The sequence below is a fragment of the Sceloporus occidentalis genome, unplaced genomic scaffold (assembly GCF_023333645.1).
Source record: "Sceloporus occidentalis isolate IW3139 unplaced genomic scaffold, rSceOcc1.0.p SCAF_34, whole genome shotgun sequence".
Taxonomy (NCBI): Eukaryota; Metazoa; Chordata; class Lepidosauria; order Squamata; family Phrynosomatidae; genus Sceloporus; species Sceloporus occidentalis.
This window is the reverse complement of record NW_028317014.1, coordinates 10442134-10459202: the sequence shown is the minus strand read 5'-3', so window position 1 is coordinate 10459202 and position 17069 is coordinate 10442134. Positions and strand designations below refer to the sequence as shown.

At 38.0% G+C, this 17069-nt stretch overlaps 1 protein-coding gene across 1 annotated transcript in view; it reads right to left on the bottom strand.

The window, feature by feature from the left end:
* Positions 1–16742, bottom strand: part of LOC149298289 (protein diaphanous homolog 2-like) — a gene marked incomplete at its 3' end in the record, with an annotated part of 441418 nt that extends 424676 nt beyond the window's left edge. Inside the window, exon 1 of the mRNA XM_089487690.1 lies at positions 16586–16742. Coding sequence (XP_089343816.1) covers positions 16586–16742 — 157 coding nt within the window. The remainder of the gene's footprint in view (positions 1–16585) is intronic.
* Between the last annotated feature and the right edge of the window lie 327 nt (positions 16743–17069).

The window sequence follows — 17069 nt, the reverse complement described above, 5'->3', positions numbered from 1 at the left end:
CCCGACCACCGTAGGCCTGCTGAGTGACTACTCTCTTATGAACAGTCTAAAGGAGGACTAGTCCCACTCCCCTCCTGGCTCATTCTCCTCAACACTTCTACATACTCTGCTTGACTACTTGTTTCACACAAAAAAAAGTTCTAAAAAACGTGCAGAATCTGCTTGAACAATGTACCCACTGCTCTGGAGATCCATTACTGCTTACTTTTTGGGCTGACAGTAGGATTCCAGGGCAGTTTTCCGTGAAGGCTCAGGGGAAAAATAGGAGAAATTTGCATGAAATGTCCAGCTTTTGATTGCGGTGGCAACAAATGTTACAAGCTGCATTCTTTGCCGCTGTTGGATAATTCTAAAATCATTCCCCTTAGTCTGTTACGCACAGCATGTATGTATTTGTATTTAATTTGGCTGCTTGAAATAAAACAATATTTTTATATATAATTTTTCACCCAAGAGGCAGTGAAACAGTTAAATTACGTATTTGTTCAGCTAAGTGAGTGAAGCATGGCTAGAGAAATCCCCCAACAGGCATACTCACATACTTCTAATTAACCCCCCACAACAAATACTATTAAAAGGAACAACTTAACTCTAGATAAGGTGAAGCATGAGATGATTAGGTAATTGCAAGCACTCAAGCTGGAGATTCAGCCGCTACGTCTCCTACACAAAAACATAACCTGATGTGATATGAAAAGCAAGCTTAAAAAAAGTACAAGCCATGGGGCTTTAAATACCGCTATAAAACATGATTGGAAAGGGAAAAGTTAATTGGGTCCAAATCTGACTTCTGAGAGAATGCCCTGCCAGGAATACCAGACACAATCTGGGGAGGACTAAGTGGCTCTGGCACTTTGAAGCACATAGCCATTGTCACATGACAATGCCTGCATAAGCCCTGTCGGTCAGGTTATGTGTAACTAGTCAGGCATCTGAATGACCTTGGTCAGTACAAGTCAAACATTGTTATTTACTGATTTTTATAGGGCCGTCATGAGCCGCAGCGCTGTACAAAGCAGAAAATGGCCATTTCGTTTTGTCCGAGATAAGAGCAGGAAGGCGAGAAAAGGACGGAGAGATTTCGAAGGCACAGAGGTAGATATTCCCACCCACACAATCTTTACCTTACTGTAAATTGACAATTTATTTGCTCTGCTTGATGTAACTACCATACTATGATTAATCCAACAGCAGACATGAAAAGGGAAAAGGTACATGCTGAAATCTGAATTATCAGAGCATTTAACTGTGAAATAATAATTACACGTGTTCCATATGAATTTGCAGGGATATTGAGATTTACGGAGTAGAAAATCATAGTACGTACCAGATACACGGAAACGTAGAATTTCATAGCAGTTAAGACCCATTTGGCCCACCTATTCTGCGTATGTATTCCTTATCTGATTGTAAGCTCCTTTGAGCAGGGCCCTCCTCGCCTGTCGTCTGTGTAAGTCAAATTGTTGCGTTACATACTACTTGTTATGTCCTGTCTGCCCATTGTACAGCGCTATGGAATTTGATGGCGCTATATAAAACAATAAATAATGAATAATGATCTGCAGACTCAAATCTTAGGGACACTAACAGGGGCAAGTTCAGAGCCTTGTGCATGATTTCCCTGCCTTTCAAGCCGCCAATCAGTGGCAAAAATTGTCAGGCCACAGATGACGAGGGAAGCTGCAGCTTCAAGGCTACAGCTTCTACCTCATGTCAATCATTTAATGCAGCCATAAAATAGGAGCATTAACTGTAAGACAGACTTAACGATAAGACTGCTTGGTGAAATGAATGCAGCTAGAATAGACATCTGCAAATAAATCGCATAGCAGACTCTCTAGAACTTTTATATATAAATATATATATATATATATATATATATATATATATATACACACACACACTTTATGGTGCAGTGTTTATATAGTGCAAATTACTGCTTCAATATAATAAAATCAAACAGTGAATCACAGAAAAGCATGAAAAACACATTAAAACAAAACTGCTCCATAATTGTTAATAGTTTGTGTTGATTGCAGAAACCATATTCACTAAAAGATGCTGTATTTTAGTCAGCCTCGAAAAACTAAAAAGTATCTGTATTGGGATTTAACTGTTTGACTACAGAAAGGGTCATTAAGTATATATTAAGTTTTTTTTAGCACACCTGTGGTTTTTCAATGGTAAAAATATACATATTTTTTTTCTATTGTATTGAAAATGCCACAGTGGAGCCTGGCGACTTTTGGGGGTAGGTTTGGTGGATTTGACTACAGTCAAATAGTAACAGCCAGGTATACATGTGGATTTTATCAGATACAAACACATTAGAAATGTTTATGTCAAGAGTGGCTGAAGATTAAGGAGGAAAAAAATTATAAAAAAATAAAGGCTACAGGGTAATACAGCTTTTCTTGTTCATTTTAATGATAATATTTTAGTAATAGCAAATTAATGTTAATCATGATTGTATTACGTCTGCACTAAAATGCCAATTATTTTGACAAAATGATAACGCACAGGGCATTACTGACTAATTAGATTTAAAAGATGCCTCCTTCCTTCAGCCTTAACCTTGTAATATAAACTCAAGGGCTTCTGCGCAGGCACAAATATATCAGTGTGTTTGTACGTTGCTGTATGTGTGTTTGTTACTATATGTGTGTGTAAGTAAGGATGTTTGTGTAAGCATGTTAGCGTGTGTATGTATGACTGGCTCGGACATTATATATATTTAACCCCTTCAATCCCAGGGGTTTTTGGTACCTCAAAGCCCAGAGCAATTTTGCCATTTTTGGGGTATGTCGGTTTAGCGATAATTCTCTTTTCCTGTGAATGGTGTACCCATGTAAACTATATATTGTTTTTTCAAGGAGAGATAGAGCTTTCGTTTGATACCATAGTTGGATGATTAGCTGCAAATTTATAATGAGAAATGTAGTAAAAACTAGCAAAGATTAGAAAAATAAACTAATTTTTTTTTTACATTTTCCCTCTGAATCCTCACAAAATTAGGTAAAGTGATGGAAAATCCCCTCCAAGTTTATTAATTCAGGTGTCCTGATTTCAGAAATACCTAATTTATATAGATTTTCCAGACTTTCCCAGCACCAGGGAGCATACTATTAGGTGTACAATTTTGTATAATTTTTATGCCTATGGCTTAACGGGTTTGGGGGTTGTGAACGGGGGCAGGAGGGTTATACTGGCTAGATGTTATGCTAGGGCAATGGGAAGTAAGGTTTTTTAAAGAATTTTTTTATTATCTTTTTTTATATATTTTTTTTAATTTCTTTTTTATTTTAATTTTTTTACATTTTTTTGTAACATGCCAGTGATGTCACAGTGACATCACAGCTCACATTATAATTTTTTTTTGTATTATTTATATTATTATTTTAATGATTTATTTAATATTATTTTTAAATCACTAACCGTTTAGCTTTTTTCAGCTTTTCTCTTTCAGGACGGGAGGGGGGGTGAGAGAGATGGTTTCTCACTCCCCTCCTCTCCTCACAGACCTGCATAGAGATCGTAGCGTCTCCGTGCGCATCGGAGGGCTGGATACCCCCGCAGGGGATATCCTGTCCTCCGATGACCTTCCGGGTTACGTCAGCAGTGACGCAACCCGGAAGGGAATGCCCGATCGCACGTTTGCAACTGCGTAGGCAATTCTGGGTAGGCATATGCAAATCTGTTTAACAATAAACAGTTCCTTTTGCCTCTATATATACTTTACATGTGGATCTATTAAAGCTAATGTTTGCTGGGCCAGACCACAGCACTAATAATGGCCTTTTTTTATTTTTGTGTTTTTTTTCTCAGCCCTGAGGTCAGTGTCTCCGGTCTGAAGAAAACAAAAAGTGACAGGAGCCAAAATCTGCCATAAGTCCACGGTAAAAACCAGAACCCCTTCTTCATGTCTTCAGGGGGTCACACGCCACAAGGGATATGCGGCCCCAGAGGGCCTGCAGCAGGGCTGGATCTTCATGGTCCCTCCCCACAAGGGTTGGGACCATTGGAATCATCGATAGAGGGGTGGCTGCTCAAAAGAGCTTCCTGTTTCCCTCCTCAGCAGAAAAAACAGGGGCCTGGTCATGGTTTTTTCAGTGTCCCGTGTCAAAAACCTGTTACTGTGCTGCATTGTGTACATAATTTATGAAAGTTTCAAGAACAAGTGTGATTGCGCTGTAAAAACTATATATAATAAATAATATTGCTATCCCAGAAGACCAAGCGGAGGTGCTCACTTGATCTTGACTGTGTTTCATTATTAATGATAATCATAGGCATTATGACAGTTGCTGACTTACTGTGTAAGGTTTGGGTTGGTATGAAGGTCACACTCAAAATATGTTATGATCGGGACAAGAAAGGTGATGAAAAGCCCCTCTACTTAAAGTTCGGCTTTGTTTAGAAGTCAGCACAACATACAGGGCTCTAAGAGATCCATGAATAAAGTAGATTTAGAGGCAATTGTTGTTAAACTGATTTGCATATTCCTACCCAGAATCCCGTGCACTATAGAAGTTCAGGGGGGGAGTGGGGGGCACAAGTCTTTAGGCTTGCTTAGTGGATATCAAATTTCTTGTCCCACCATGCATGGATATAAAAATATATATTTGCTGGTTAGTGTGTGTTACTGTATGGCATGAGCTGCATGCAATTGGTTTTATTTTGTACACGGCTATCATCTAACAGGCTACATGCAGATCAGTGCCAAACCGCGCTAGTACACGCAGAGTATTTCTGCAGAGATTAAACATTCTACTGACTCCGTATCCAGGTCTTTGTCAGTACAGGCTTCTTTTGCCTTGACACGGTGGAGGAGGGAAGCAGCGAAGCTTGGAAGCCATTAAAGATTGTTAACAGACAATAACTTGATTGTCCATTAACAATCCATAATGACTGTCACACTCCAATAAACCTGTTCCATTGTTACTCAAGCTATTTTTCTATTTGATTATGTGAACAGTTACAACCATTCCAGTGTCTGATTCGCTTTCAAAAAGCAAAATTTAATAAATTCGAGGTAAACAGATGCAAAGTGGGAGGTTATGGTTGGCAATGTCAAAGCGAAGGTCAAATATAAATATAATAGAAATTATGAAATCTTTTCAAGTTAAATGAAAAGTCCTTTTTCTTTATTTATTCGTAGCATTTAATAAAAGCCTTTACTGTTGTTGCATACTTTTCTGTTTCTTACCATGCTTGTTTTACGATATAAATCTGTTGGCTGCTGTTTAATTATTCTGTTCTTGTCCAAAACTTCTGGACGAAAGCACAAAGTTTTTCCCCTGGTGCCCACAGCCCACTTGTCAGAAAGAGACGGCTACCCATTGATACCCCTCCTATATGTAATGCATTTAAAATCTGCAGAACGTCTATGAAACACAATTCAACGCAAACATTTTTGAAATCATAGCTTGCATCATAAAATGTATACTGGTTTGGATTGGGTTGGGTTGGGGCCTATATGGGACATTTTTTTTATTATTGTACTCATAACGACAATTTTTATGTCAAAATAATGTATGCACTGAATCTACAGAAGATTTTTTTTATTATTATCAGTAGGCTGCCCTTTTTAGATGTTTTCCTTCCTTTAACGACTTTAGTAGTTCCTCTCTTGTTGGATGTGGAGTGTGGCCCCGGATGAAGGTTTTGGGGATCCGGTATCACATGGCTCTTCCCGGCTATTTTTTTGTAACTAGTTCACTTTTGCTCCCTTCATAACGGATCACCCCACATCAAGCTTCAATAAAAATAAATTAACATATCTGAACTACACCAACATGTGGTGTATTTCATACATGTAATAACATGTGAGCTAAACTTGAGACTATACCTATTGCGGTCACATGGTAAGGCAAACTAAAGACGCTGTCTGTTGTTGGTTGTCGCATATCTTTTTTTTCATATTGCCTCATTATTACTATGTTAAATACTAATTATGTTAAAGATAATGGCATTTTCTGTTTCAGAAAACACAATGTTAATAACGGTTGCACAATATCTTTTGTACAGATTTTCTGCATATGCAAATGAATGAGCCCATGGAACAGTGGGTAAGGAATCAAAAAGTGACATAGTGAGTGCCTTATCTGGATGCCCAGAGCTTTGGACGAGTGTTTGATGACGTTATTATTATTTTTTTCCTATTATTTTGTTGAGTTATATTCAGCAAATGCTATTTGTAGTTTATAGCTGTAGGTTTTAAGAACAGTAAAGGTAACATCTTGGGGTACGCATTCTTAGGAAAGCGATTACGTTCGGGATGTAACTAGTGGTTTTTGTTTCCTTGTTATCAGTTTCTCTTGGAATAATTACCCGAATCTAACGATTTGTGTTAAGTGCAAGCAACTCATTTAGCAGGAAGTTCACATTTTCTGCAGAACTAACTGTTTTCTGGTAGCTGTGTGTCAATTTGCATTTCATTTCCTGACATAGACTCTTTAGGTAGAACAGAAAAAGAATTAAATGGGCCCAAGATATGAAAGTAGAATTTGTTTTGTCCAAACTCTGAGTTTTTGCAGAACATCTAAATTTAGTTGTCACGGGAGAATTATGCCAATACATGATTAGTGGTAGCCCACACATTAGACAAGCCTATTCACTAGGGTTTGGCTATTTTATCAGTGATTATTGCTCTTGTCATCACTTCTTGGCCTTTTGGATAAGGGAGTACCTGCAAGCAATGGGAAAGCTTGACCCTCTGGCTTTAAGGGCGATTACATTTTAGGAAGCTTGAGGTATGCTTTGCAGCCTTTTGGTTTAGTCTGCCAGGGAGCTTGATGTATGTTGGTGGTGGTAACGGTAGGGTAATTGTTTGGGCCAGATACAGCACTTTGACACAACTTCACTAGGTAGGCTTTTTGAGTTTTGTTTTAGTGCACGTGTGATTTGATTTTCAGACAGAATTCACTCATATAGCGTTTGCACTGAAAACACTACATTGGAGCCAGGTACCCAAAAACTCTGCTTTTGGGGAGAGGAGGGGTTCGCTATGCCTTTTGGCCACCAGGATCCTCACATTCAGTTTCTATAAGGAAACCTTGAACAGAAAGTAATAAGAACATTGTGACCTTTCTTCCAGACTTTATAAGAGGAAATTTGCATTATATTCTAATGATCTGGATTTAGACATTGAACTCAGCTGCTCTCCGCACTTAGTGTATTGAATTTTCATGTCTTCATGGATAGGGTATAGAATTTCCAACTATAGAATCAAATTTATTGCTAATTAGGGGGTTATCAACACCCAGTAATTGGTTCTATAAGGCAAATAATATCAAGTTTGCCCTCTTACAGCATATAGTCCAAAACATCTAAAATAAATTGGCTAGTTATGGTGACCTCCAACATGGTCTCTGTGCTTCTTAAAAAAAAAAGGCACGGGTTCAGATCTCATAATATTGCTACCCTATGCCTGCATGTAACATTTTTTGCAGGGGGGGTTAATTACTTTTTGATATGGATCTATTTTTTAAATTAGGCATTAATAGCAAAGTACCTGTATTATCTTATAATAAGATTGACCCCCATCATAAGTAGAACTGTGTAGGGTTACAGAGCCTAAACAAGGCTTTTCCCACCAAGCAATTATCTAATTTTATAATTAGTCTAATGTTAATATCCATAATTATAATCATATTATTGCTTTAACACAAGATCATTTTTTTCTGTTAGCTAACATTATATCTCCTGCACTAATTTCCAGTAATCATCAGATGTAATTATAATTATTTTGGCAAAATACTCAATGATTGGAGAACATATATAACAATTAAAAGAAGATAGAATGTGCTGTATGTGTTGGAAATTGAATATACTTTTACGTCGTGTCTTATGAGGCATTTTACATTGAGAGTAAGTCTACTAAAGTGGCAAATTTTTGAGATTGGGCCTCACTGCGAATTTGTCCAAATATCACTTATTCCTATTTGTTTCATAATCCATAAAACATGCTCCACTCCTGGGAGCTTAACCAGGAGTCTTCAAGTGAAGCACTGCTTCTCTGGGACTCCAGGTTAGAGTCTTTACCCTCCTGTGGTATTTGGCCCAGTGCTTGCACTTTAAAGCCTTATCGTTGATAGGGGCATGATGTCAGCTACTCCCTGAGAAGAGGAGGCTCTATGAAAATTCACATGCATATCCACTATATTCCTCACCAAGGATACAAAAAATGTGCTACATATGTAAGATTGATGAGCATGTCAAAAGACAAATGTACAGCAGCGCTTCCAGCAACCCTTCCTCACGGGATTCCTTTTTAGAGCTGTGAACAAATCTTGAAGCATTTCCTTTGAGAGACAGCGGCCACTCACAGGTGGTTAAAATGCAATCCAGGCACATGCTGCGTGGTTTACACAAACCTCAGAGAGAACTGTAAAAACAGTGCCGGGCAAACAATAGACTGCTGCATTATTTTACAATCACGGGCTTGTGTAATTATACAGTGGATTATACAAAAAAAATAAGCAAGCAAACACTTCAGACTGGTGGTTTGACCCATAGTGAGCCATAGAAGTGGAAGGACGGCGCAGGCAATACTTTATTTTATTTTTTTTAACCAAAAAAGTAATCATTCATACATCAAAGAAAAGGGTCTCACTGGCTCCAATTCTCTCCAAACTACCAAGGATCGTTGTATACATGGGATCCCTCCTGGTTTGATCTGGTGTCTCCGAGTAAATTACTGTTTTCCCAGGTCTCCTCGATCTCTTGGTCAGGGTATAGGTGTCAATCCATACCTCAGGTAGCTTGCTCTTTGAAGTTTTCAGGTATGGATATCGATCTCCACTGCTGATGGTCTTAAAAAGTAAAACCAGATGGAGCAACATCTCACAATTATTTCACCACAAGGGTGTGGGAATATACTGCACAAGTCAAAAAAATTGTTGACAGCATTACAATTTCATAAAACACTTACCGCTATCAAAGGATAAGCATTTTCCCTGATATCTGGTAAGGGTCAGCATTTTTGATCACAAGAATTCTGCTGAAGACAGTTTAATGAAATATCACTAGGATCACAACTTTAGTTAAAGAGAGTTTTTTTTAAGGAAGTATGAATACTATTACAAATTATAGGAATCCAGTGTAAAAGAAAAAAATAATCGTAGCCAACATCTATATTTTTTAAACACGTGTGACCTAGACCGCATTGTAATGACTGGGTTCTTCTAGATTTCTCTAATTGGCCCACACATGGTTATAGGAGAACAAAATAATTATAGATTTGTAATAAATTCAATTGTCATAACATAAAACATAAAACATAAAAAGAGTGTTTGGCAAAGGAATTTACCCAGTAAGTTTGTTACTAGAATATAAAGTGAGTGAGAGTATTGAGGGTTCAGCCCCAGCCCCTGTTCTGTGCTGTTCACACACGGAGTATATATCTGCATTGTTTGTTGAGGATTTTTAAAAAACTTTTGCAGTGAGATTGGAAGGAATTTATGTCAGAGTCTGCATTACCTAATCAGTTTCATGTATTTAAGTTCTCTCTCTTTTTTAGTCCACCCTTACAAAGGCTTCCGATGACACACTTTATGTGTGAAACGTGTCGATAAGCTCCTGCTATTGTTATTAATAAATCTTCATGAACTATACTTATTGGATCCTGAGTTTTCTTCCTACAGTTTAGTGCAAGTGCAGTTAAAAAAAATAAATCATACAAGGGCTGTCTGAACCAATCATTAACAATCAGCATCTTAACAGCAGAGGATGAATACTCAAGGAGTGTTACGGCATCTGCTTCCATACCGCTGTACAGGTGTGCTTCTAACACATATATATTTTCTATTGTATGTATCTGGATCTGTAAAACACGGGAAACATGAACATTTGTATGAGCAATGATTACAGTACAGGGCACTGTGGCATGTATTTTTATAGTATTCTTTATATAAGAACTGTAACCCAGTAATGAAAAACATTACTGCAGGATATAATCTCATCACATCGTCATCTGTTTGCAATCTGGGTCCTGGGAACGAATTTGAATGCTAGATCATATTGGTCACAGGACATGACTGAACTTTCCCTGCTAACCAGGCATGTGGGAACCATGCAGTTAAGGCTGCTATCAGAAATCTTTAAAACATTCTATGCCAAGTATAATTTAAACTACTGTATTGTCTGTTTAACCCTTCCATGTTTAGGAGGATTTAAGAAAGGAGACTTTCCTGATGTACCTTTTATTGTCACTGGTCAGCCTCTGGCCCTGCATTTAGTAGGAATTGCAGAGTTCTGCTATTTACTGCATTTTCACACTCGTGGTTTCTGCATCACTGAGTGAAGCAGTGTTCCAAGATATGACATCATATCCCATCATTTCTCAGTCATTCAGGGGCCACAAGCACGAGGAAGAGTATGAGGGAGACCACCGCTCGTCCCTGCCTAAGAAAGCGCTCCGGAAACCCTGTGGACAACCTAATGACAAACCCCCCAAATTTATGGAAAATAGCAGCCTTAACTTTTCTGAAACATTGCACAAGTGAACTAATTTAAATATGACATAAACTAAATGTATTTTAATCTTCTGTTTATATGGGATTGAAAATCATAATTTCTAAGTAGCAAATGTGTAAATCATGTCTAAAACCCTTGATTTTGTTTGCTTGAACAGCTTTCTAGCTCTTACAGGGTTAATTTGAAGTGTGTTACTCGCACATGTTGTGCAATCTGGAATCTGCCCTAGTGAGAAGACAGCAGCTGGTTGTGTCGCTGCATCCATTGGAAAAGTTAGTTTTATTTACTTTTTATGCTTTAACATCCCCGTTTCTGTCTAATATCTGGTTCATGGTTGCGGCCTTTAGATTGAACACATATGTAAACATAACCCGGGTGGGACCTGAAAGTGAGTGGGTTTGAGTCAAAAGCAGCTAATTCAAGGGATATAAAGATTCACCTAGTCAATACTTATGAATATAAAATCCAGTACTCTTCACTGGGTCCAGCTTTCATCGCTTAAAACTCTTTGATGAAGTTATTTAATAGCGTTTGATGTACGCCATTAATTACCATAATCATTTTTAAAAACCAAACACAGTGCTTTTAAAAAAACAAGGAAAGAAGTTTTGACTGCTTCAATGTGCAGCTGGTTTTCCCCAAGTAAATCCCAGTATGAGGGAGTGAAAGAAAAAAAAATGGCGGATCTCTAACATGTACCTTTGTGCCAGTAAAGCCCAAAAAGAACGAACCAACGTAAGCGACGGTATAACATCTGTGATACGGTTTTAGACTAAATCACTTTAAAACAAGAATTTGATGGAAGTTTTTTTTAATAAAAACACAAAGGTTGTCTGTGGTGAATTAGCTGAATGGCTTGCTCCTGTTTCTCAAGTTCCCTACAGTCATACCTGGAAACTCCCCAGGGTAGGCTACCGGAAGCTCTCCCTCTTCTTGGGGAGTGGATTCATGGAAGGGTGTGGCTAGCAGCATGAGGGGTGGGGCTAACCTCACAGCATTTAGCAGAAAGGAAATGGATTGGAAGCAGGGGTAGATCGGGAAAGGAGAAGGCAGGAAATGGGCATGGCCAAACACCATTCTCCTGCCCAAAGAAAGAAGAAACCGACCTGGAGACTCGTGGAAGCCGCTATTCACTTGGAGACTCAGGGTCTAACCCAGAGTGTTCCCAGGTACGTCTATAATATTAGGCTTGGATAACACAAGCATATTATTTCCAGGTGTGTGTTTCATACACAAGATTGCTTCTATGTAGCTGCTAGCAAAGTGTGAAGATAAAGATTTACCTACTTCCTGTTCTTGGTCGCAGTTAAGTTAACTCTTATACGGCTTGCAGCTTTGACCATGTCAAAATATAATACAATTATGTTACTTTTTGGGATCATTTTAAGCACGAAAGTTTGCCCCATTGCCCGCGCTTACATTGTTTCATGAATACACACAATAGATCCGGCAGTGATGTAGGTAGGCAGCAGCGGCCCTTAAACTAGATGAGCAGCAAGAGATGCGCTAGACAATCTGCTGTAAGAAAAAATGCGGCATTGTTACCCCTTTAGAGCAATCATACAGCACTCAGGGCCACAAATCTGACATTTTACTCTGGATGGCCAGAGTGCTCTACAAAAACAAAAAAGGAAGGCTTTTATGTTGTGAAATACAAGGAAAAATTGACAGCTATGTAAGCAAAAGAGTGAATCTGTTCAGAAAAAGGCTAGTGGGAGGCACAGAGCCACAGTAGGAGTAAATGTCAGCGTGATGGGGATTTCAATGCATACTAAGGAGGATGTGCTCCCGTACAGAGGGCAGTAAGAGCGTTGTTCATTGTCTGTTGTACACACCATTAAAGCAAATCCAACTGCTTGACTGTCAGGGGCCAACATTACCATACATTGAATTTGTTGACTTTATCACAGCCTTGGAAAGACAGATCGCCTGGAGGAAAAATAAAACGTATTACTGACATACTGATTCATCTGTAGTTGGTCTACCCACCTTTTGGACTACAATTCCTACCACGCCTTGAGAACGTGTTCTATGATTCAATACTTGCAGGCCCTTCTAATGCTGCTTTAGCCACAGTATATTATTATTATTATTATTTATTGTTTTATATAGTGACATCATATTCCACAGCGCTGTATAATTGTTTACACTAAAAACATTGTCCCTCTATGGATCCCAAATCCCTCTGTCCCCCTTTCCTCTCCCTATAGCAAGAAGAATAGATATAGCTTATTAGCCCAAGAGAAAATTGAGTATTTAGTATTTAGTTGACACCTTTTATTGGGCCAATATAGAAAAAGATGTAAAGCTTTCAGGACATTTTCTTTAGATCTAATGTAGATATTTGTACTCCATCAGAAATCATCACAATTCACACTTTGGTGTAATATGTGATCGACACTGCCATTTTGAATATGTGAATCGACATTCATGAGGATGCTGTATACAAACCAGACATCCTGTCAGGAAAACAGCATTCATTGTACTAAACCGGTGTGCGAGTGTTTTTCCTCCCTTCTTCCTCTCCTCATTACAGAAATACACTAATACAGTAATAATTCATTGTGTTCAAGATTCCTTACTGGGGGTGAACAGATATTATTATGCCGGGTAATTACTAATGTAGGAATGTGCAGAATACGTGACCGGTTTTGATAGATTTACATAAAATATAACAAGAGGTGATATTGTTTGATTTTGATTTATTTTTTTTTAACAACCGTCCTTTCAAGAAACACACACTCAGATGACGGGGTCTGAAATGATAGGGTACGGGGCAACAATGTAAATGTGTGGCAAATCTATGGCACAAGTATATATTATCAATATATATATATATATATATAAATATATATATGTCTTGCCTCCATGTTCTGCTGAGATGTGGTAGCGCCACCTATGGCTAAAGAAATCAATTCTTCGGTGGTTAAATGGTTAACTGGAATATACAATAACAGAGCATACTGCTAAAACATGATTTCTACAAAATCTACACCTAATTAAATATAGTCTGTCCGCTGAGTGTGTGAATAATGACCACCGACATCAGAGATATTAACAGTGAGCACCTCAATTGCTTTTTCCACGTCTATTTGTCTCAGTTAAAGAGGAGAAGTACTTAACCTAAGACATATTCCTTCATTTCATTAGCTGAATATCTGTCAAATGTCAGACCAACATATGCGTAACCTATTTCCCTACAGGCGGGAGGAGAATGACCTCCTAAACTTCTTAGAGAATCTGGCCTCTCTTTGATGATTAGCATATGTTTTTAAGTAAAACAAGATAATTGACGGTGTTGCTTAATAACTTGGCATATCCTTGCGCAATAGCCTCGTGAAGTTTATAATTTGTGATGTTCAGCGCCTGTATAAAAAAAGACTCAGTGACAGATTTAACCCTTAAAGAGTCACAGCTACATGTGTGGTACATAATGGCCAAAGTGGGCTTAGGACGTGCCACGTAAGTTCTCCTACCCCTTCACAAGCAGAAGTCTTTTAAGTGTTCATGGAAGACCTCCGTTAAAGAGGTAATCCCACTCGGCGGTTCTCTAATATTAAGAAAAAGTAAAATTAAAATCTGTAGAGCCGGTGGCTGCCATGGTAACCTTTGGAGGAAAGAAACAGTAAATCTATTTTGAGATTAGGTGGTGACCGCCACCAAAAAAAACACCCTAATCTTCAGGGAATCCAGCTCCACACTGTATAAAACCTTGAATAAAATTATTTCAATCAAAAATAATTATTAGTCACACACATGTACACTGCAATAGACAAAACAAAGTACATTGTGACTGTGAAGAAAAAAACATAAAAGAGCCACTCAGGCTACATCGTGATCCAGCCTAAATTGCTGGGGCTAGTGATAAATAATAAAAATATAGATCTACTCTTTTGTTGAAGCCTGAAGTAATCGTGGCTCATATCTACAGTGAAAAGACTGCTGCTCCAAGCAGTAGGGCCACAGTTGAGACCAGGGGCCCAATCGTCTTTTGGTCTGTACATCCCACATGGGAACATGCAGATCTTCCAGAGCGCCATGCAAAGTCACTTCTCAAAAACATGAGCTACCTCTGCTATGCACATGGTCCATGTAAGTGCTAACATTTTTTCTTAAGGAGACCTAAGAGACCTTTTGAAATGCAAATATGACTAAAAGAAAAAGCTCAGCCAAGAATGGGGAAAGCATAAACACAAACATCTCACATAAAACCACAAAATCCAGCACTGAAAGCTGTCACTTGTGTTATTATTATTTTATTTTGTGCAGAAATTCCCCAATTTTCCAAGAACCAACAATGTAGAAAACCGTATTGTTATTAGCAGTCTGCTCGTGACATTATTACAAATATCTGTAATAAAAAACACGATTGTTTTTTTTTTGATGCCCTGCGGTCAGTGCCTCCGTTATGGAAAAAAGAGAACTCGAAAAGGTGCCAAAACTTTTTAGGGCCATGATGGTCACCAGATCCCCATTTTCTTTTATGTAGGGGCTACAAGGGTTTATGCGACCCCCTAATACATATTTTAATGTGAATGGGAGGGTTGGATCTTCCTGGTCCTTCCCTACATGGGAAATGGCTGCTTGAAACTTCACTAGAAGAAGTGGCATCCCAAAAGCTACTTTTCTTCTCCCTCACCAGAAAACCCAGTGCCTTTTGGGGACCGGGTTCCACCATGGTATTTTCAGTGATTCAAAAATTTAGGTTATGCTTCATAGAAAGAAAAAGAAGAAGAACAGATATTATCTTCCAGGTAGAACTATTATGTCAAAGCTACCCCTTCTTCATCTTTGGCTTGAAAATCAGTAGTCTCTAAATAAAAAAACATCTTTCAGAATATATCTCCATTTAAGTCAGAACTACAGTAGAATCCGATACATCAAAGGAGAAATAAAAGCCAATTTTCCCCACCTTTTGATAAAATGAAGTATAGTCCAATGATTCTTACAAATCTGTTAGGCTGCTCTCCAAATATATGATTTATGGTAAATAATTGATATATCTTCTGCAGTAATTGGACATTTAGCAGATGGAAGTTCTCTAAAGTTATATATATTTTAATATTTTCACTTACAATAAAAACCAGTTGGATAGTTGAAAGTTGGAGCTTAAAATAAATATGTATGTCACATACATGTACATATCATGCATACATTTACGTGTATGTATATATATATATATATATATATATATATATATATATATATATCTATATATATATATATATATATCTATATATATATATATATATCTATATATATATATACACACAGCAGTGGGAACACATTGTCCATACAAGACAAACTAAAGGAATAATAAAATCTTTTTCTCTATGAGAAGAATTATTGGATGTACAAATACAACGAACTTCTGTTTTGCAAAACACATCTGGATAACATTGTTTACTTTCGACAATAAGTTGTGCCAAAAAGTGTAATATTATTTATCTAAAATATTTTTGTCAATTCATTAATTAGGTTTGGGTTGAACGTTATTTTGGCAGATGGAATTAGGAAATTACGATAGCATTAGTTATAGTTAAATACCCAAGAACAACTCGTAAGGTCACAGGGTATTACAGGGAATTAGAGCCATGAGAGTGGAATTTTATTACAGCAGAACAGAAAGGATATTGTACAAGCTAACCGCAAGCTAAAACACTATGGGCCAAAGAGAAGATAAGAGAAGAGGTATTTTCTTAAGCAAAGTTAACCTGTTTACAGCTTTATCGCAGCACATATATACCTGTATATTAACACTATGTTCATTTTTTAAGCAACACCTACATATTTTTGCACAGCCTCAATGTTTGTTTGTTTGTTTATTTTTTACTCTTGAGCTCATCCGATGAGTATTTGGTGAAGTTTCCAATATTCCTGGACAAGATACACATTTTTAAAGTGATCTTAAATATTGGTGGCAAAGTTGCCCGCATACATAAATAAATGATCACGTATGGAATTGAAGCCCTACCCATACCCATACCCATACCCATACCCCACAACATGTCCAAATCGGAACACCTGTGTTGGGGGTGTGACTAGATGTGAAAGGGGCAGGGCCAGATCAAGGAGTGGGCATGGCTGAATGCAGGACCACCCACCTTACCTGAAGAGCCACCTGGAGGCATTGAGCTGCAGAGCATCATGATGAAGCCACATGGTTGTTGCAGTGGAGTTCCTCCATTGATTTTACGGCTGCCTGGGTATTTCAGTGGAGGTCGGAGGATCTCCCTGACTGGCCCTTGATCCCCACAGTCTGACATTGAAGTAGCTACAGGGGGTAGCAAGATCGTGCCTGCAAATCTGGACTGTCCCCCCAAAAACAGGACACTTAGAGAGTATGAATAATAAACTGATACTTTATCCTTTTTTCTCCCCTTTTTTTTAACAAAACATATTTCATTTATAAGTGGATATTTCTTGTGGAGAGTCCAAAATATATATTAATACCGCTTGCATCTAATAAATGCATTGCAATGGCTGTTGCACTCGTGCCCGGTTCTATAATTTTGCGGTCATTAAGACCACGGCCATAGCTGCTTCCATTGGCATTCTTTACAGGGATATGACATTAAATGTTGTTTCTGAGC